We start from the raw sequence: 22,236 nt of genomic DNA, 5'->3' as shown, positions 1-22,236 counted from the left end.
CGACTAACTCATACATTGGCCTAACCCTAATCTCAACAGCATGGTTGAAGACAAAGGATTTGATGGACATCTGAATCGGTTCTTCTCACAGGGTTTCACTCAGTTTGATGGTCACTGCTTTGACCTCGGAGTACTCAGCGAGAGCGTACTCTCCCCTGAGAGGACAGAGATATGTCGAGTTAGGGGAGGAGGAGGAGGAGGAGGAGGAAGAATTTGAAGAAGAATCAGAAGAAGAAGAAGAAGAAGAAGAAGAAGAAGAAGAAGGAGGAGGAGGAGGTTCTTACAGTTCTCGGCCATGGCCAGACATCTTATACCCTCCAAAGGGAGTCTGGGCATGAAGGGCGTTATAGCAGTTTATCCTAGAGAGAGAGAGAGAGTTTTAGTTATTCTCAAAATCAGGTGTGCATCACTGGAACAAAACAAACAGGCAAACAAACAACATAAAACCTAATCAATCATTTGTTAATCATTGTCAGCATCGGAGTGAGTCTCCTGAAGAATCATGATGTCTAGTTTCCTCTGCTGGAAGGTTTCTTTAACTAGAGCTTTTTTCTGTTTATCCCTCCCTCCATTCACGTTCAGAGATCCCACCTTCAGCCCATCCATGGAAAGGGAAAGAACAGAAAGAAGTAGCAGCAGCAGAAAACAGTCAGTCATGAGAAACACCCTATGATGCAGTACCATGTTTACTAGACTTTCACTTTTGAACCATGTCTCTTTCTAAGAACAGCAGCAGTCTTTTTTAGTGTGGTGACATGTTTCTTTAACCTGTAGCGTTTTCTTTTCGTTCAGGGCATCAAAGCCAACCAGTTCCTGTAAAATCACAGCTGATCGCACAGACTTGTCAGTGTCTTGGAAATAGTCCTTGACTTTCACAGATTTTCCAAAAGTCTGGTCTAAAAATCCACTAATCTCCTCCAGAGAGTAAAGGTCATTATTCAGACCCTGATCAGTCCCAGGGAGCTGTTCAGTGTCAGATTCTTCTTCCTTCTCCTCCTCCTCCTCATCATCTCCAGTCATCGCTTGACTACTGAATAAAACCTTTTTTCTCTGTATCTTTCCTGCCCTGCTCACTAGCATCCACGGATGTGAACCCCATTGGCCACGCTGGTCATATTTGCATTTTTGTGGATTTTTTTTCTTAACTGGAACTGCGTTTCTTTTAGAGACGGAAGTTTTCTCTACTGGGAACAAGTGGGATATCATGTGCACCTAACACAAAACGCCTTCTCAACATTACATTTTTTATAGTAATGAATAGTAGAGTACAATGAGTTACCACAAGTCATTGTTTGTCTAAGAAAATTGGAGGATGTGTAGATTAGGACAATTTTTTGTTTTACTTTCATAATAACTAGGGCTGGGTATCGTGGCCAATTTCCTAAATCGATTCAATTTCGATTCATAAGGTCCTGAATCGATTAATCACGATTCGATTCGATTCAATCGGCTCTTAAAGGTTGTATCAGCGATTCTGGTTGCCCTCATTTCCGTTGCGAGATCCAAAACTAACAGAGCCAGCTAGCCCCTCCCTCCCGTGTTTTGAAAATGATCATGGACGCGCATTTTCATGAACGTGATTGGTTGGAACACTGTTCATTTTGCTTTTGAGGTGTTGGTAGTACCATTTGTTTTTGTGTGCGATCTCGGAGCCTAGGCTGCCTAGAGAGATGCGTTTTTTTGACGGCCTGCTTATGGGGCGGGCAGCTAGCGGATTGTGAGGTAAAAACAGATGAATGTGATCATTTATGTTTCGGCCCAGAATCTGTACCTTTAAATAATGAAAATGGCTCAACTGCGTTACAAAATACAGATGTACTTTATTTTTTGCTCTTCACCATAAACAACAGGTTTTAAGTGCAGACTTGTAAACTGGCCAGTTTAAACTTGAGCTGTAAACAAAACTGTCTCAAGAGTGCAATTTTGAAATTAGAAAGGAATTGCAAGTGAAAGTGTACTTGAACTACAACATTCCATCACTGCAAATTGCATTAAGGCATTGTTTCTTAATGTGCAGTAATAATAATAATAATGGCAACAAAACTAAAAGTAAACTGTCTAAAGTCAAGTCCTGTTATTGTGACTTTGTTCTCACTTGGTAATAGTGAGACATGAGGCACCACTCGTTGTTGATGTAGTAAGAAGTCACTGTCATGTACGACTGCGTCATGTACGACACCATGATGTCCAGGTGTCACAAGTTATGCCGATTCTCTCTGCTGACTGCATTTTCGTTAGGATGTTGTCTTTCACACATGTATACATCATGGGGATAACCAGAAGAAGAAGAAACTTTCAAGCATCCTCGTACTCCGTACACCCATGGCTAGAATACTCGCATCTAATCACAGAGGTTTAAACCAGAATGTCTTCCCTCAGCAGACTCGTCCAGTCAGTGTGATTCAGGCATCTCCGACTCCCACTCTTTTTGTAGTGAAAATACGACTCCCCCACCATGCAGAAGATGGGAACAGTTACCAGCAGACACAAAGTCCTTAAAGGGATAGTTCGGAATTTTGGACATAAGACCTATTTTCCAAGTGAGCCGGTGTGTTCGAGACGTCTGGAGATGTTATCAAGAAATTTCATTCAGTTCTTCTAGTTGCAGAGTTCGCTTATGCTATGGCTAGCGCAAGTCAATGGTTCTAGCTAGACAGGCATTAAAAACAGTCTTGCCTACTCCACAGTGCACCCGAGGCAAATCAATTGTAACAGCAGACTATCGATGTACATATGTGTTGATAGAATGTTTGAAATAAAACCAACCTTGCATTTTTAAGGATTTATGTCTCAGCAGCAGCAGCAGCAGCGTGTCATATTTCCTAGTAGGCTATGGCAGCGGCGGAGTGATATCACCTAGCACTTATAAGTTACCGGTTCTATAATAGTTTGTTTACCTGCTGTCATTGCTACAGACGCAGAGATCTGTATATGGAAAATAGGTCTTATGTCAAAAATTCTGAACTATCCCTTTAAGACAAGCTCCACTGAGAGACAGCGGCAACGGCTACGCAGCTTCCTATCGCTCTGACACAGATAGCGAAGAAACCAGCAGCAAAACTTACAAAAGTTCTCCTCCAAAATCTTCCTATCTTTGGAACAAACCTGTAATTCGCAACACGCCTCCTCAACCTAGCTTAGTCTTGCCCTCACCAGGAAGGACGCCACAGTGCCCCTGCTTCGAAGATCTTGAGTTCATAGCTAAAGATATTCAACATTTTGATCCCGACAACTCGAACGATAATATTGACAACTATTTGAGAGAGTTAGACGACCATCTGATTGACTTGCCCCATGCAACCAAAAGGGAGAAAGTTAAACTTCTGTGGAAAACCAGCGCTAAAGCGGCCTGCGAGTTTATAAGTGCACAACCTCCCAGTGCCAGAGACAGTTACCAAAACCTCAGACACGCATTAGCAGAAGAATTCTCTTCTTCAGCGGATGAAATCGCATCCCTGGTTGCTGCTTTCCAAATGAAACATATGCGTTGTGAAAACCCGACTGCGACACACGTACTTTCAAGGTAGTATCGCACCAGGTCTAGAGGAGGATCCCCTCTTCAAAGCCGTGTACATGCAGAACCTCCACCCTTGCGTCTGTCCCCGTGTTTAACGTGAAGAGCGGATTAAAAAACTTTCCATGTTTGACATTAAGAAGTTCACACAGATGGCTTGGGAAACCTAATTAGGGTGCAAAATTAAAAGAGAGCCTGCTCACTTCGATACATCTGCGTCCAAAACATCTGCTGCCTTAAAGCATAGCATAACAGTGCAAAGGGGGGTGGCAAGAGACGGCGTGGGGACACTGAGCATCACCACCAACTGCTCGAGATGGGCATCCACACAGAAGCAGCAGGAAGCCCTACTCAAAATTCTGGCCCAGTCACGTGAACCAGCAGTGTACAAACATGACGACTCAGATAATGTCAGCTTCTCTGATATTTCCTCTGTTTCTAGCTACATGGAGTGTTACAGCCCTGAGCCACAACATAGTAAACATGTAAGGCACAAGAACTCCTAAATTCTGATTGGACACAGACACCACTGTTGTCCTTTGCAGGCACACAGACAAGCCCTATGGTAATGTTTCTGTAGTATTGTGTTAATAAGACCACTATTACAACACTAGACTAGGACATCACCACACTGATTACTGTCGCTTCAACCAAATGTGCTATTCTTTTTACATCACTAACCACCTTACAATAATGTTCATTATATCACTAACCCTGAGTTAGAACTGAGAAACACTGGTTAGGTATTTCTGCTCCAGGTTTAGTTTAATGGTTTATTTTTGTAATGTTATGGTTTCTTTCTTGCTTACTGAACTGACAATGAACTTTTCCAGTGATGGACCAAACCTTGGATAGTCCCTCTCAGGATCACACATCGGGTGTAATCCTGACAGCGAAGGGGGAATGTTGGGACCTCAGGGTTTGTGTCTATGAAACAAGTCATGGATGCAGATTGAATTGTTTCTGAACATTCAGATTGGAGGGTCCTCTGTGTGGAAACACAGCCACGCACCTCTACTTTCTTTCCCCCTCCCCCATCTGCCTGCAGGCCTGGGTCACTGAAAGTGACAAGTACCTGTGAACTCCAGATTCCATTCTGATTGGTCAACTGCAGTGGAAGTTGGCTTTCTACCAAGCAGACCAAGTTGGAATCTCTCTCTTCCTCCTGCGACCTTGACCTGAACAGAGGTCTGCTCTTTCTCCTGGGATTTGGACCACAGGCCTCAAGTCCCCAAGCAGCACCCTCAAAACAGCCAACAAGCTGGCTGTTGGAGCCTGCTTCTGCAACAAAGACAAGAATTCCTAGTCGAGACGCATCTCACTAGAAATTCCTCCATCCACAACTTCAAGGACAGCAACTTTCCTCACAGGAACCTGAAGACAGCAACCTTTCTTCAGAGGAACCACCAACCCTTCTTCAAGGACCAGTAACAATCTGGGCATAGCTTAGGACAGAAACCGAATGTGATGACATTAATGTTTCAAAATGATTTTCTATTTGATGTATTGTTGAGTTAAGTGTGTAACCTTAGTTCAGTTGTTGGTGATCTAGAACAGACAGTTTGCATGCTCACTAATCCAACTTTCCTAACGGCTCTACATGTATTATACTTATTATACACATATACAGGAATTTGTTCTCCAGGCAGGACCACACGGCCTCCCACAAAGAACACCCCCACTCCACATGGCTGACTGGTAGACACCCACATCGGCCATCTTGTAACACACACACACACACACACTCTTGTATGTACACACACACACACACACTTAGTATTTAGTTTGATAGGACACTTAGAATTAGTGTATGTTTATGGTTAATAAACCCCTTTTAAGCATACTGCTGTGTTATTAATGTTGTAGAATTGTGAGTGATATCAACCTCTTCTCTGCAAAGAATTCACAAATCCTTCAACTGTTTGGACTCATATGCTAATAGTTATTAATTATTGGCATTTCAGTACAAACCCCTTTATATGAGACTGAGTACAGGTTTGGTTATCTTTTCCCTAATTGCAGGGTGGTGCCCCGTAGATTATTAATTATATTAATAATCCTATTAATATCAATAATTCTATTGATATGAATACTTATCTATTAATAACCAAATCTGCTCCTGCTAGTTCCCCAACAACCATCATAAATGAACCTGCTGGGGGGGGTTCAAAACAAAGAGAGGGCTAATAATTCGGTTGAATGCGAACTGGAGGAACTGGGAGAAAAGGAAGGTGATGAAGAACGTGTGTGTATGTACCTGAAAGGCCTACTCTCATACATGGAACAGATGAGAGAGGTGAGTAGAGGACTAAGCAACACTGCACCTGATCAAAGCCACCTTTTCAGCCCAAAAAATCAGATGCTTCGTCAGCGAGCATCCCCTGAATAGCTGGTTTTCATCCCTCGGCCACCATCCAACTGAGAAGGTAAGGAACAGCACCCATCATCACACACATATGCCTGAAGTCGCATGACAGACATGGACAAGCTGTCCTACACCAGTCTAGTCCACCAGATGGAAGCAGCCCCGGAAAGGACATTCAGCAGCAGAAGTGATAGAGGCAGTCAAAAGAGCAGTCAGTCCAGGTCTTCAACTCAGAGACATGCTGGAAATCAAGAGCAATCTAACTCTCTCCATGCTCAAAACCATCCCGACAGCGGCGGCACCAGAAAATTATTATTGGGGGGGCAATGAGGGGGTCTGATTGTTTATAGGAGGTGCTAGTGAATTCTGACACCAACAAATAATACTATAATAGATATAGATGTACTGTTCCCGTGGCCGTGCTGATACACTACATATTGTCGAATGCATGTTACTAAACGTTTATCATAAAACAAACACAAGCATAGTTAACTACTTTTAATGAAATGAAGTGCCAAACAACAAGCACAAAAAACAATACAAATCCACCACAGAGAACATCTGTGGATTTACAAGAGTGTAACTGAGAATTGTAGCACAGTGTATAGTTGTATACAGTATACTCTTACAACTGTCTCTTAACTCACTAAATATGTTTTCTCTCTCCCTCTGTTCTCCTCTCCTTCACTCTTCACTCCTGTCTTCCTCCTCTTCCTCTCCTCTAAACTCCTCTTCCTCACTCTCCACTCCTGTCTTCCTCTCCTCTAAACTCCTCCTCACTCACTCTCCACTCCTGTCTTCCTCTCCTCTTCCTCCCTTCTTCTCCTCCTCACTCACTCCCTACTCCTGTCTTCCTCTCCTCTTCCTCCCTTCTTGTCCTCTAAACTCTGCTTCACTCGCTCTCCAATGCTGTCTTTCTCTTTTCTCCTCTCCCCTCCTCCTCCTTTCTCTGTTCTCCTCACATACTACCGCCCCTCAGTTATCCTCGCTTTCATCCTCATCCTCCAAGTCCGTCATCACTCTGTCCTGCGTCCGTAAATCACCACCACCATCGTCCACTCTTTTTGGCTATCACAAATCGGTCCATTTCGCTCTGTTGACACAATCGCTAACTAGCCGCTATGCATCAACCACCGCTAACGTGAACGTCAAATTCAGCCTGCCGTCTGCGTGCAAACCAGCCAATCAAATCGCACGACACAGGAAAAAAAAAAAACAATCACCATAGGAATGTTATAAACAATATTTCTTCAGATGATTGCTTGTTAATGTCTCAGTGTCTTAATTTGTTCTATATTTGTTATAGTTTTTAATCCATAAATATTTCGAGGGGAGGGGCAAAAGGGGGGGCACAGCCTTTGACAGGAGGGTCTTGAGACCCTGCTTGCCCCCCCCTCGCGCCGTCACTGCATCCCGATGAGGCACTACAAGGAAGAGAGCAACTCTGACATCTACCACAAGCTGGTTAATATCTCACAGGAGCCCAAGGTGTCTGCTCCGACCTTACTGTTCCATGCCATTGAGCTGAAAGAGAGACTAATGTGGAAGTCAAATGATGGAGAGGCAGATGACTACTACAACCCAGTCGTTCCAGACCCTGGGTCTCACCATAAACCTGTTAGAGAGAGAAAGACAGTACCAAGAGACATAAACCCACACAAGAGAAAGTCACAGCTCACCAGCGTTTTTCCCCTCCACATCTGCACTGAAACCCGTATGTCAAATACATTAAGCCACACCAAAAGACCAAATAAGTGAGCCTAATTTTGAAACAGTGTCTGGTGAACTGCAGGATAGATGGCATCACAGTGGAGGCTCTGTGGGACAGTGGAGCACAGGCCACAGTTATCAATGAGGTCTGGAGGGCTGAACATCTTCCGCACACCATCCTCAGGCCCATAAAAGAACTCTTTGGACCAGAGACATTGACCGGGTTAGCAGCTAACCAGACTGAAAAATTATTGTGGCTGGATTGAAGTAGGGTTTAGGCTGTGCAATAACAAAGGCGAAACAGAGGCCCTTGCAGTCCCCAGTCGTACATTGCACATCACACTCAGTGATCCCACTCCTGTCCAGAAGACATATATGTCCATCCCTAAGCCGCTCCGTGCAGAGTATCTCCAGGGCCTGCTGAACAAAGGTTGGATCACCCCCTCTAGGTAACCATACTAATCTCCTGATGTGTGCGTGAGAAAGAAGGATGGAAGTCTTAGCCTGTGTTGTGACTACAGGGAGTTGAACAATAAATCAGTGCCGGACCGCCGTGCCAGACTGTCGTGCCGGACCGTCGTGCCGGACCATCGTGCCGGACTGTCGTGCCATCCCTGGCATACAGGACATGCTGGACTCACTGATGTGGCAGTTCATAATTCTCCATCCTCGATCAAGGAACAGCCTACCACCAAGGGCTCCTGGATCCCAAAAGTCACCCACTAACTGCCTTCATTACTCCGTGGGGTCTCTATCAGTGGACAAGGATTCCCTTTGGCCTTAGCTCCGCCCCTGCTGAGTTCCAGATGAACAAGGAGGAATGCTTGTCAGGTCTCAGGGACACAATATGTCAGCAAGAGAAATGTCAGGTTCCTGGAGAAAATGGTGTGGGGAGGGCTATACTATGGACCCTAAGAACTTAGCTCCTGTCCAGGCACTCACGGAGAGGAGGTCTGCCACTGTAGGAGAGCTGAGGCAGATCCTGAGTTTTGTCTCATACTACGGATCATACATAAAGGACTTCTCAAAGGTCAGCATCAGCAACAGCAGCCAGGTGAAGACGGAAGAGACCAGCCAAGAATTCTGGCCAAAAGCCCACCCGTACCACAATTAACTTGACACAGCTCCACCAGTCCATCTTGGATCAGCTGATAGACTGCCTGTCCTCTTCTCCTGTTCTGGGTTACCCAGACATGACACAGCCATTTTTCCTACACTGTGATGCTTCACAAGATGGACTTGGAGCCGTCCTGTATGAGAGACAAGGTGGGAAGATGGCTGTCATCACCTATGGCTCCAGGACCCTCACACCTCCTGAGAAAAACAATCACATGCACCCAGGAAATTGGAGTTCCTAGCCATGAAGTGGGCCATCAGTGAGAGTTTCAGAGATTATCTGTATCATGCCCCATCCTTTGTTGTCTACACCAACAACAGCCCCCTCACCTATGTCCTCACCACTGCAAAGCTGAACGCCACTGGTCATCACTGAGTAGCAGAGCTGGCCAACTTCAACTTCACCATAAAGTACCGGTCTGGCAAGTCCAACGCAGATGTAGATGGTTTATCACCCATGCCTCTTGAAATCAACAGCTTCATGAGTCAATGCACAGAGGAGATTCGCCCCAACACCATTAGCGCCACCATGACTGGTGTCACTGTGGGGAGAGAGAAACCTACTTGGGAAAGTGTGTCCAAGCACTGAGTCTAGTCCATGATGCCCCGTCCAATGCCCTAGGTTCTCCTCTCACCCCTGAGGAGCTCAGGGAGGCCCAGGAGAAATATCCAGTGGTTGGCAAAGCTCTCTTGTATCTCAGCTGCAACCAGAGGCCCTCAAGATGGGAGCTAAACACTAAAGACCCTGATGTGCGCGTCCTATTAAGGTAGTGGCCGAAGCTATATGTCAATGATGAAGGAGTACTGCACAGAAGAGCAGTGGAGAAAGACCAACTTGTCTTGCTCTTGTCTTGCTCTTGCTCCATCCCCTTGTCTACCAAGAGCTGCATCAGAAGATGAGACATTTAGGAGGCGAGAGAACACTGAGCCTCATCAGAGACAGATTCTCCTGGCTGAGGATGCATGTCGATGTTGAACATTTTGTCACCAAGAAATGTGAATGCCTCAAAAAGTAAAACCACAGTGAAAATGAGAGCCCCACTCGAATCTATTAAAACCACCTACCCATTTGAGATGGTGTCCATCGATTTCCTCCACCTGGAGACCTGTAAACAAGGATTTGAGTACATCCAGGTTGTAATGGACCACTTCACTTGATTTGCACAGGCCTATCCCACTTAAAACAAGGAGGCTAAGACTGTGGCAGATAGACTATTCAATGACTTCATCATTCAAATTGGTTTTCTATGTAAAATCCACCATGACATGGGAAAGGAGTTTGACAACCGACTCCTTGGGAGGTTGAAAGAACTGAGTGGTATACGAGGGTCCCACGCCAGCCCATATCATCCTGAGGGAAATGGTCAAGTAGAAAGGTTCAACAGGACCCCGCTGGGCATGTTGAGGACCTTAACCAAGGGAAAGAAGGCAGACTGGATGACGTTTGCGCCTAAAGTTGTTCATGCCTATAACTCCACCCACTCAGAGGCAACTGGCTATCCCCCATATTTCCCCCCATCGACCTCTTGTTCAACCTGGGTGTCAGGGACAAACATGAAAGGCATGAGGACTATGTGGCAAACTGGCAAAGAAGAATGAAAGAGGCCTATTCCATCGCCAGTCACACAGCAACCAGAGGCTCAAGGAAAGGTGCATTATGACAAGAAAACATATGGTCATGAGTTGCAATCTGGAGATGGAGTCCTGGTTAGAAACATGTCTGAGCGTGGAGGACCTGGAAACTCAGATCCTACTGGGAAGACAAGGTGCACATTGTCTCATCCAGAGAAAGACTCCTGATAGCCCTATCTACGAGGTCACAGCTGAAAATAGGAAAAGCAGCAAGAGAGTACTCCATCGTAACCTCACCCTGTGACTACATACCTGTGGAGGAACCTGTTGAGTCTGCAGCCCCTAGTGTGTCCTAAAAAGAAAACAAAGAGGCAATCAAACAGGGAGCCCCCCCCCCCCCCTCACGAAAAGGCAGGCAGAGCAAAAACAAAGTGACTTGGAATGTGACTTTGAACTCAGATACCCCTTGAGGAGTCATAAAAAACAGTCACCCAGAGAGAAGAGGAGTTTTTGTTGGACCCAGAGGCACAGCCCTTTGAACCTCACCTCACCCATCCCTTCTTCACTGCTCCAGAGCCCCTTTCACTTGAGCCCCCCGGACCCCTGCCCCACTCACTTGTTCCTGCACCCGTGCCCTACTCACTTGCTACTGCACCCCTTCCACAATCACCCGCTCCTGAAACCTCACACCCAATCCCCATGGTCTCTCATGTTCCTGAACATAACACACCCACACTACACTACGCCGGTGCGGACAGTGTGGGGTTGGAGAGATACACAAGGGAGGCACAGGTCTGACAACACCTGTCCTCCACTGAAGTTAAAGAAAGTGCCAGGTCACCCCCACCCGATCTGTACCCGCATGAAGAAAGAGACAACAGCCTCAGAGACCACCTACACCACTCTGGGTGTACCTAGTTATGCGGACATTAATATGGTGGACATTAACTTAATGCCTCACTTGTTCAGCTCTGAAGTTCCCTTATTGCCCTGGAGGCCTTGGTAATTCATGGACACTGTAGTTTTATGTGCCTACTACTATGTGTCTGTATTTAATGAACCCTAAATATGTTGACCTTTTTTGATCTGGCCTCCATGTTGCCTAAACTCCACCAGTAGTTCAATAGAGTCTGCTGTATGTATTTGGTTGTATAAACAGAGTTGGATATAGTTGGCTGAAAATGTTGAGACCTGTTTACCCTTGCATGGCTACAGTGCGTTACAATTTTACCAGTCCTTTAAAGAGGTATGTCACATTTAAAGCTGCAGTATGAGTGTGTTTAAAGTAACTGTGTAACCAAGAGCTACAGTTGTAGTATATAGCATATGTACAGATATATATTGTTGAGAATATTAAAGGTATCAAATGTCAGGAGACATTTTGAAATGTGGGGGAGAGTGTGGCACATAGTATATTTATGTTTATTTATTTATTTGCCGCTGTTATATTCTATACAGCATAGAATTTAATATAAATTAAAACTGCGAGCAGTGAAAACGGGCCCTCGCATGGCACGTAACTCAGTTAGTGCTACGACCGCCTGACGTGTCGGACCGCCTGGCCTGGCCACCGCCACGGCGTGGGTCGTCCCCGGCCACCGCCACGTTGGCGGTCGTCTCTTGCCTGAATCGTCGTGTCGATCACCGTATCAGACGATTGAAGTCGTCGTGCTCGACTGGGGTGCAAAGTTCCACGACACTGTGATTAGTGATGTCCAAATGAAGCTTCGTGAAGCATTTTCTTTATTTTCTGAGCCCAAAAGATGGCGCTCTCTGTTCAACAAAGGGTTGAAAGCAATGGAAATATATCGGCCTTCAACCCATTGTTGAACAGAGAGCGCCATCTATTGGGCTCAGAAAATAAAGAAAATGCTTCACGAAGCTTCATTTGGACATCACTAACTGTGATCGTATACGAGTGTAAAATCGTGACATTTCATGTCGCCAATAGGTGGTGCTGTGATTCTGAGTCAATATTGCAGTGCAGACATGTTCAGGGTGGGCCTCTCATCAAATGTGAGAAGTTTGAAAAAGATCGGACAATGGACACTGAAGTTATAACAGTTTAGAGTGTTGTGAAGCATGAAATTCATCCGCGTTCGTGGCGTCGTCCTGATCACACCCTTTGACTTATGTAAGACCTTTTGATGATTTTTAATCGTTGAGGCCTCTAGAACAGGCTCATAAAGTTTGGTAGGAATCGGATCAACGGTCTAGGAGGAGTTCGTTAAAATATACTGCATGAAAGAGGCGAAAAATCGCTTAAAATTTCACATTAAATGCAAAATGGCTGACTTCCTGTTGGGTTTAGGGCATGAGTCCAAGAGGCTTTTTTGTACATCTCTACATGTTCTATGTACCTACAAAGTTTCATGCAGGTTCGTCAAAGTTAAAGGTGTTCAATATCCTAAAAGCTGTAAAAGTGTAAAAACATGATATTTCCAGGTACCATCAGGTGGCGCTCTGACCTAAGGTCAATATTACAGTGCATACGTGTTCAGGGAGGGACTCTAATCAAACATATCAAGTTTTGAGCAGATTGGACATTGTATCCTGAAGTAACAACTTCCTGTACACTGGCCAAAACGCAAGCCCTGGCCACGCCCTTTGACTTTTGCAAGACCTTTTGATGAATTATCATCATTGAAGACTTGAGTACATGATGACCAAGTTTGAGGTGAATCTGATAAAGCTGCAAGGAAGAGTTCGCTGAAGAATAAAATGTAACACTTTCTATCGCCAGTAGGTGGCGCTCTGAATATGAGTCAATATTGCAGTGCAGATGTGTTCAGAGTGGTACTCTTGACAAACATGTGATATTTTGATCATATCAGACAATGTACATTGAAGTTATAACAGTTTAGATTTTTGTGGCGAAGCATGAAATTCATCCATGTTCAGGACGCCATCCCGGCCACGCCCTTCTACTCATGTAAGACCTTTCGATTATTTTGCATCGTTGAAGCCTCCAGAACAATCTCAACGAGGTTGGCATGAATCGGATCAACGGTGTAGGAGGAGTTCGTTAAAATACAAACCCAACAATTGAAAAAATGGGAAAAATTGGCCTAAAATGGCTGATATACTGTAGCGCCCCCTGAGTGGTTGATATTAATAAAACTTTCAGGATATGTTCCAGGCAGATATGTCAACATATATGTCAACATATCCTGAAAGTTGTGAAAGTGATGATTGGGTTAAAGGTTCTGGAGTTATGAGTATTGATTTCTAGAGTCCTGCCCCTTTTGATGTTCATTGGCTAATAACTTCTGAACGCAACAATATTTTACAATGCTTTTGATAGCACTTGACCAGCTTGGACTAATGATGAGAATCGGATCTATGGTTCAGGAGAAGTCAGCAAAAACATGTTTTTCACAAAATTCAAAATGGCGGAAAATTTCGGTAGGCGGAGTTTGGTGCTCCAAGAGGCTTTTTTTGATGTGTGCCAAAAATTGGAGTTACGGTGTGAGGGGCGTGACATAAAAGGTGTTAGGTGGCGCTAGAGAGCCACTTTTTTGTGGCCAACTATGAAACCTTTAAAATCTCAAATTATTGCCAGTCCCCATGTGCCCGGACATTTTTTTCAACTTCTGAATATGATGAGGCCCCCAAAAAGGCCGTCGAACTTGCAAAATAATAAAAAGAGGAACGAGCAGTGATGACCGGGCCCTCGCATGGCACGTAACTCGGTTAGTGCTATGACCGCCTGACGTGTCGAACCGCCTGGCTTGGCCACCGCCACGGCGCGGGTCGTCCCCGTAGCTAGCGCTAGCCACAATGACGCTAATGCTGCTTTCTTCGCTCTATAAGTAATGTATCTGTGAGCTATTTTGGCATTGGCCTTCAGGGCTATCAATGGAACGGCACCCATCTACCTTCAAACACTGGTCAAACCTCATGCCCCGAAGCGAGCACTTCGCTCCTCTACTTCAGCTGGCCGGCTGGTACCACCATCGCTGAAATCAAACAAATGTCGCTCAGCAAAGTCCAGACTCTTCTCTGTTCTGGCGCCTCAGTGGTGGAACGAACTCCCGACCAATGTCAGGACAGCAGAGTAATTTGCCATCTTCCGAAAAAGGCTCAAGACTCACCTGTTCAGACTTTACCTCGACTCTACATAGCATGACCCACTAATCCCCCCCACGTTGTGGTTTCTTTGTTTCCTTCTTTTGACAAATGTACTTACTGTAAGTCGCTTTGGACAAAAGCGTCTGCTAAATGACCTAAATGTGAATGTAAATTTAAGTGCGTAGCACAAACAAACATTTACGGACGCGTGTGCGCACATTTCAATCGTGGATGCTCCGACGATGCGAGTAAATATCAGCAATTGTGTGGCTTGCTGCAGTCAAGGACTGCCAACTCGCTTTCGTTGATTTTGGCATTTTGGTTCACTGGTTTGTATGTACATCACACTGACAGCTAACAGGTATATAGAGATTATGTGGGCGGGGCCACACAGGTGTAGCATTCTAATGAGCCGAGATGACCCATATAAGGCACAGCAGAATTCGCTGCTGACGTCATTTAGTGGAGGATTTCTTTCAAATTGAGAAAGAGAAACAGGGAGATGGTGGTCTTTTCTGATACTGTGGGGACCTATTGACACCCAAGGGGCCCATTTTAGGTTTGAAAACCATGGAAAAGTCGATTTTTCATAATAGGGCCCCTTTAAATGAATGTCAAGTAAATTTGCCACTGAAGACCAGCCAACGGACTGATCAGATCTTTAATTATTCTTTCGGAAACAAAATATTTTAAATATTTCACCCGCTTGAGTCTGCACTCTATGGGTGTAACATAAGCATGGTCAGAGCTGTGCTTATATCTACACATTTCAAAGTACAAGTGTCATGACCTTGGTTTTGGTTTCCAGTGTTATTTTGTAGTCTTTCTGTCTTGTGTTGTCATGTGTTTTTCTTGTCTTATCTATGTCATGACTGTGGGTTTTTGTAGTGTTGGTTTCCTGTTTTATTTTGTAGTCCTTCTGTCTTTGCTTGGTCGTCCTGTTTTATCCCGGATGTGTGTCCACCACCTGATCTGTCCTGTGTCCTGGTCTTTGTCTGGAATCCTGTTTCTAGGTTCTGTTCACACTTTGGATTATCTTTTTCTTTGTTTTTTGATGGCCTTTGTATGTTGTTTTGTAGTGATGGTGAGATGAAGCCTCATGAAACATCAAAGCCTCTCAGCCAGATGACCCAAAGCTTTATATATGTACGCTAGGGACACCTAGTGGTGAATGAAATTATGAAGAAAGTAAAAGAGTTTCCTGTCAACCTAACATGAGATGTTTGCTTCATGTGCCGATACAACATCAAACAATTTGAGAATTGAAGTCATCATGGTGATACATATGTAAATAGTTCCCGAACTCAAGGTAGAAAATAAGTCATTCGGTAAAATTCAGACCTGGATTTGAACCTACAACACTTTGACAATGTGTCTCGTTCCTTAGCCACTACACCATTGCCTATTTGAAACATGAGACAGTAGTAATACTTATACTTATAATAATGTGTATAATGTATAATAATAGTCATTTGTAATATAAGTAATGGATCCATGGAGGTGGGTCACTGCAAATTAATCCCGGATTCGAACTTGCAACATCAAGCCCAACTTCTTAACAACTACATGGTTTGTCCATAAAGAATACCATGTTCAAGCATAAGGGTGTCCATCAGTGCACGTGGCACCAGGATGCCCTAGGCCGGAGGTCAATGATCGACTTTGTGGTTGTGTCATCTGACCTCCGGCCATATGTCTTGGCCACTCAGGAGAAGAGAGGGGCTGAGCTGTCAACTGATCACCACCTGGTGGTGAGTTGGATCCGCTGGCAGGGGAGGTAGCTGGACAGACTTGGCAGACCCAAACGTGTTGTGAGGGTCTGCTGGGAACGTCTGGTGGAACCCTCTGTCGGGGAGGTCTTAAACTCCCACCTCCGGGAGAGCTTTGACCAGATCCCGAGGGAGGCTGGGGACATTGAGTCTGAATGGACATTGAGTCTGAATGGACCTTGTTCTCCGCCTCCATTGTTGACACGGCTGTTCGAAGCTGTGGCCGTAAGGTCTCCAGTGCCTGTCGTGGCTGCAATCCCCAAACCCGGTGGTGTTTCATGTTTGTTTGCCGGCACAGAGATCCCACCAGGGTTTTTAACCCAACTCAATATGCAGCATGTTAATCCGTTATAGTTATATGTTGGTGTATCTTCTAAGATTGGTCAGAACTGTTCACCCATGAGATTTATATCCATCTTCTTCTCTCTCTCAGACAAGAGTGAAGTGAACTTTTCAAAATGTTGAACTATGCAAAGAGTCCATAGCAAAGGGGGCTATCACTTAAAGGTATGGAGAATTTATTTTTCAGTCATGAACGAGTTGATTCTTCTGAATAAACGAAGGGAACCGTTCTTTTTATTACTGTGTAGATCTACAGCACCTGGTTCAGAAAAGCCTGTCTCCAAAAAAGACGTTTTCACACAACTAAACTGCAATGTGAATTCCGTATTTTGTGGTGGATTTGGTGGTCTTCATGTATCGCCAAATCGCTTCAAACGAGCCTGTGGAAGTCCACTTATGGAGGGAGAATTTGGGTAGATTGAAGACAAGTCGTGCTGCAGTGTTCTGGATACGCTGCAATGGTTTAGTCACCGAGGCCGGGAGTCCAGCCAGGAGGGAGTTGCAGTTGTCAAGGCGGGAGATGACCAGTGCTTGGACCAGGAGATGCGTTGCATCCTTTGTGAGGAAAGTCTGAATCCTACGGATATTGTAGAGGGCAAATCTGCAGGATCGGGCCACAGCAGTGATGTTGGGGGATGCAGGATAGTTGGTCATCGAGGATTACACCCAGGTTCCTCGCAGTTGATGACGGCAATACTGTGACCGACAGGTCAATGCGAGGGCAGTCTTTCCCCGGGATGAAGAGGAGTTCGGTTTTATTCAGGTTAAGCTTGAGGTGATGCGCAGTTGTCCAGACGGAGATGTCTGCCAGACATTCCGAGATGCAAGTTGCAATGTGAGTGTCGGAGGTTGGGGGAAAAGAGAGGAATAGCTGGGTGTCATCTGCGTAACAATGGTAAGAGAATCCATGTGATGTGATTACAGAGTCCAGTGATCTGGTGCATAATGAGAACAGAAGCAGTCCTAATACTGAGCCTTGAGGGACACCCATGTCCAGAGAACAGGGTTTGGACATAGAGCCATTCCATGTGACCTGAAAGGTGCGATTTGTCAGGTATGATGTGAACCAGGTTAGAGCAGAATCAGTGATGCCAAGTTCAGCCAGGCTGGAGAGGAGGATTTGGTGGTTGACTGTGTCAAATGCAGCAGATAGGTCGAGGAGAATAAGAACGGAGGAGTGGGATGAGGCTCTGGCGTCTCGCAGGGACTCAGTCACTGTGAGGAGGGCTGTCTCAGTGGAGTGAGCAGTCCTGAATCCTGATTGATTAGGGTCAAGGAGGTTGTTCTGTGAGAGATAGGATGATAGTCGGTCGTAGGCGGCACATTGCAGGGCTTTAGAGAGGAATGAAAGGAGAGATACAGGTCTGTAGCTTCGGCTGTCAGCAGCATCTAGGGTGGGTTTTTTAGGAGGGGCTTCACTGTAGCCTTCTTAAAAGCCGCTGGAATGACACCTGAGGTGAGGGAGTTGATCAGGGTGGTGACGAATGGCAATATGTTGTGTGAGATGTCTTGGAGAAGAGAGGAGGGAATTGGGTCAAGGGAGCAGGTGGTGGCACAGTTAGAAGTAACAAGTGCGTGAACGTCTTCAGAGGTGAGAGGGCTAAAGCTGGTAAGGCCATCAGAGTTGAGAGTTGGGGAGATGTTTTGTGGGAGGTTATAGGAGTGAATGAGAAGCTAATGTCATTTACTTTCTTGGTAAAGTAAGTTGCATCAGAAATTCTGGAAAACCATCCGGCGCCTCAGGAAGGGGAAGCAGCCCTCCACCAGCACTGTTTGTGGTGGAGGTGGGGAGCTGTGACTGTGGATATTCGACTGTGGATATTGTCGGGCGGTGGAAGGAATACTTCGAGGATCTCCGCAATCCCACTGACAAAAGCAGAGGCTGGGGACTCGGAGGTTGATCCATCCATCACTCGGGCCGAAGTCACTGAGGTGGTTAAGAAGCTCCCTGGTGGCAAGGCACCTGAGTCTCAAGAATGTTGTAGGGCTGTCTTGGCTGACACATCTCTGCAACATCGCGTGGCAGTCAAGGACAGTGCCTCTGGACTGGCTGACCGGGGTGGTGGTCCCTCCATTCAAAAAGGGGGACCGGAGGGTGTGATCCAACTATCAGGGGATCACACTCCTCAGCCTCCCTGGTAAAGTCTATTCCAGGGTACTGGAGAGGAGAATTCGGCCGATAGTCGAACCTCGGATTCAGGAGGAACAATGCGGTTTTCGTCCTGGCCGTGGAACACTGGACCAGCTCTATACCCTCTGCAGGGTGCTCGAGGGTTCATGGGAGTTTGCCCAACCAGTCAACATATGTTTTGTGGACCTGGAGAAGGCATTCGACTGTGTCCCTCGTGGGTCGGGGGCCCTCTGTTAAGGGCTGTATGGTCCCTGTATGACCGGAGCAGGAGCTTGGTTCGCATTGCCGGCAGTAAGTCAGACCTGTTCCCGCTGCATGTTGGACTCCGGCAGGGCTGCCCTTTGTCACCGGTTCTGTTCATTATTTTTATGGACAGAATTTCTAGGCACAGCCATGGGCCGGAGGGGATCTGGCTCTGGAGCCAGGACCCCCAGCATGCCCTGGGGCAGTTTGCAGCCGAGTGAGAAGCAGCTGGGATGAGGATCAGTCTGAGGCCATGGTCAACCGGAAAAAGGTGGCTTGCTGCCTCCGGGTTTGAGGAGAGTTCCTGCCTCAAGTGGAGGAGTTCAAGTATCTTGGGGTCTTGTTCACGAGTGAGGGAAGGATGGAGCGTGAGATTGACAGGTGCATCGGTGCGGCGGCCGCAGTAATGCAGTCGTTGTATCGGTCTCCAGAAGTGTCTGGGGAGAGGGAAGCCTGGGTGTCCCAGCTCAGGCAGCTGCCCCCGCGACCCGGCGGAAGCGGAAGAGAATGGATGGATGGATGGATGGATCTGAGTAACTCATTGCATTGCACTGTTGTGAGGTAGCAATCTGTCAATCACAAGGTAGCCCCGCCCTAAAGCATGTCTTGCTTTCTGGTCTGTTGGACTCTAAATGGACCACAATGTACTAACTGAATATCATGCTGGATTGAAACTAGAGATTGAGACCATAAACCCATGTTTACAATGTTTACTGAGATCATAAATCTAGAGAGAAGTAGGCTCATTTTCTCATAGACTTCTCTACAACCAGAGGAGTCACCCCCTGATGGCCAGTAGAGAGAATGCAAGTGTAAGGCACTTCAGTTTTGCCTTCACTTTTCAGAACCACCTGGTATTCCTCAGTGCAACAGAATATTTGAGCGGTCGACAGTTACAAGAGGGACTTGAATTAAATTCTTCACATTTGATTAGACCACTAAAAAGTGAGAGCATTATGTTTTAATGTAACGTGATATGGAGCTACAGAAAACTGTGGCAAAGTTGCTGATTGATTAATGGATGCCATGATATTACTGGCTGAAATTAGTTAGTACTAGCTAATGTAAGCACACGTCATATTTTGTTTTATGGGGAGGGAAGACGATTGGATTTTGATATTAAAAAACAATGAATTTTGTTAAAAATAAAACATTAGATATGAGTAATAATAAGGAGGATAATCAAATAGTATAGGGACTTACCAGACGGTACCAGTCTCCAGGGCTGCAGACACAGACAGAGCTCTGTCCATACTGGTTGTGAAGACTGCAGACACCAGGCCATACTGCGAGCTGTTTGCTCTCTTGATGGCCTCCTGTTGGCTTTTAAAGCTGAATATACACTGCACTGGACCAAAGATCTGAGAGGGGAGAGATATCAGTAAAGAGTCACACTGTTTCCCATTGTCTCTGACACTTTTTTAATAGACCCATTTAGAGTAGACATCAACACATTGATAATTGTATTAATGTCTTGCCATTAATCACCACCCTGATCAACTCCTCCCTCACCTCAGGTCTCATTCCAGCGGCTTTTAAGACAGCTACAGTGAAGCCACTCCTAAAAAAACCACCCTAGACTGACATCCGAAACTACAGACCTGTATCTCTTCTTTCATTCCTCTCTAAAACCCTGGAACGCGCCACCTACAACCAACTATCATCCTATCTCTCACAGAACAACCTCCTTGACCCTGATCCATCAGACTTCATCCCACTCCTCCGTTCTCATTCTCCTCGACCTATCTGCTGCATTTGACACAATCAACCACCAAATCCTCCTCTGCACCCTGGCTGAACTTGGCATCACTGACTCTGCTCTATAATGGGAGGATTACAGTTCATACCTGAAAAATCGCACCTTTCAAGTCACATAGAATGGCTCCATGTCGTGGATTCTCCTACCATGCGGACGACACCCAGCTGTTCCTCTCTTTTCCCCCAACCTCCAACACCCACATTGCAACTCCCATCTCGGAATGTCTGGCAGACATCTCCACCTGGACAGTGGTGGAACTAACTAACAATGTCAGGACAGCAGAGTCACTCGCCATCTTCCGCAAAAGACTCAAGACTCACCTGTTCAGACTTCACCTCGACTCTGCATAGAGCTTGCTGAACAGCTACTTCCTTATACAGATGAGGACCTAACACTTGTTCTTACTTTATCGGCAATGTTGGGGTTTCTTTCTTTCTACAAATGTACTTATTGTCAGTCGCTTTGGACAAAAGGGTATGCTAAATGCCCTAAATATATATGTAAATGCAAAGGTAATGTCTTCTGTTGGAAAACCAGTCAAATATTCAGAGAAGGTGCCAGATGACCCATATTCTACAGAACTCTCACTTTCTGACACCAGTTTGGCTCTGCCCACAACATAGACAAAATGTCATAAATAAATATAGATTTTATGACATATCTTGTATAAGAAAATTATATTGAGGGAGGAGATAACAGGTCAACAGTAGACGCCACATAGAAGTGGAAAAACATCTGAAAGCTGAGAACCTGATGAGTATTTGAGGTGTAGCTCAGCAGTGTGTATCAAGTTTTTCTGGTCATGAATCCCATATAAAAATTTAAAATAGTTTAGAAGTATAGATGTCCGTTCTCGTGCACTTATGTCACATCATTTGTTGCAGCAATGTTTGGGTTGATGTTGTTTATTTTATATTGAGAATTAATAAAAATGACAATAGGGCCTTCGCAGCCTGACGTCGTCGGTTTTCGGGCCCTAGTCATCGAAAATCCAAAACTGGAGGCTGTGATTTGGTGTCTAAATGTTTGACATGTGGAGATTTTTGCAAACACTTATGTTACTGAGGGAAGCCAACCATCCTATGAGCGTCCTGACTGTCTGGGGTGTAATAAAACACTGATCCACAGGGTGTCATGGTTGACTCTCACACAACCAACTGAAACAAGTTGTACCTCTTCCTTGGCGATGCGCATTTGGTCTTTGACCCCAGAGAAGATGGTAGGTTGGATGAAGAGGCTTTTCTCGCCCACAGCAGCTCCTCCATACTCCAGCCTGGCTCCCTCTTCCTTCCCACTCTCTATAAGACCCATAATCTTGTCAAACTGCCGTCGGTCTATCTGGAGCCAGCATCAACAGGGCGAGGAGACAAGGGAAGGAGACGCGTTAAAAAGACTGGCATTCTCCACATTGTTTGCTGTTGTCTAATGAGACTGTGGGATTAATATGTGTTTCATGTTTGTTTGCCGGCACAGAGATTCCCACCAGGGTTTTTAACCCAACTCAATATGCAGCATGTTAATCCGTTATAGTTATAGGTTGGTGTATCTTCTAAGATTGGTCAGAACTGTTCACCCATGAGATTTATATCCATCTTCTTCTCTCTCCCAGACAAGAGTGAAGTGAACTTTTCAAAATGTTGAACT

The 22,236-nt window shown here is 45.5% G+C and overlaps 1 protein-coding gene across 1 annotated transcript in view; it reads right to left on the bottom strand.

Annotated features, from left to right (window-relative positions):
- Positions 1-22,236, bottom strand: part of aldh1a3 (aldehyde dehydrogenase 1 family, member A3) — a 49,635-nt gene that overhangs the window by 2,089 nt on the left and 25,310 nt on the right. Inside the window, exons 10-13 of the mRNA XM_084007162.1 lie at positions 21,766-21,930; positions 20,037-20,194; positions 285-359; positions 26-155 (exon numbers count right to left, since the gene is read on the bottom strand). Coding sequence (XP_083863288.1) covers positions 86-155; positions 285-359; positions 20,037-20,194; positions 21,766-21,930 — 468 coding nt within the window. The 3' untranslated portion in view covers positions 26-85. The remainder of the gene's footprint in view (positions 1-25; positions 156-284; positions 360-20,036; positions 20,195-21,765; positions 21,931-22,236) is intronic.

This window comes from Eutrigla gurnardus (assembly GCF_963514095.1).
Source record: "Eutrigla gurnardus genome assembly, chromosome: 1".
Lineage (NCBI taxonomy): Eukaryota > Metazoa > Chordata > Actinopteri > Perciformes > Triglidae > Eutrigla > Eutrigla gurnardus.
Note: the sequence above shows the minus strand (reverse complement) of the source record. Positions and strands in the feature narration are given on the sequence as shown.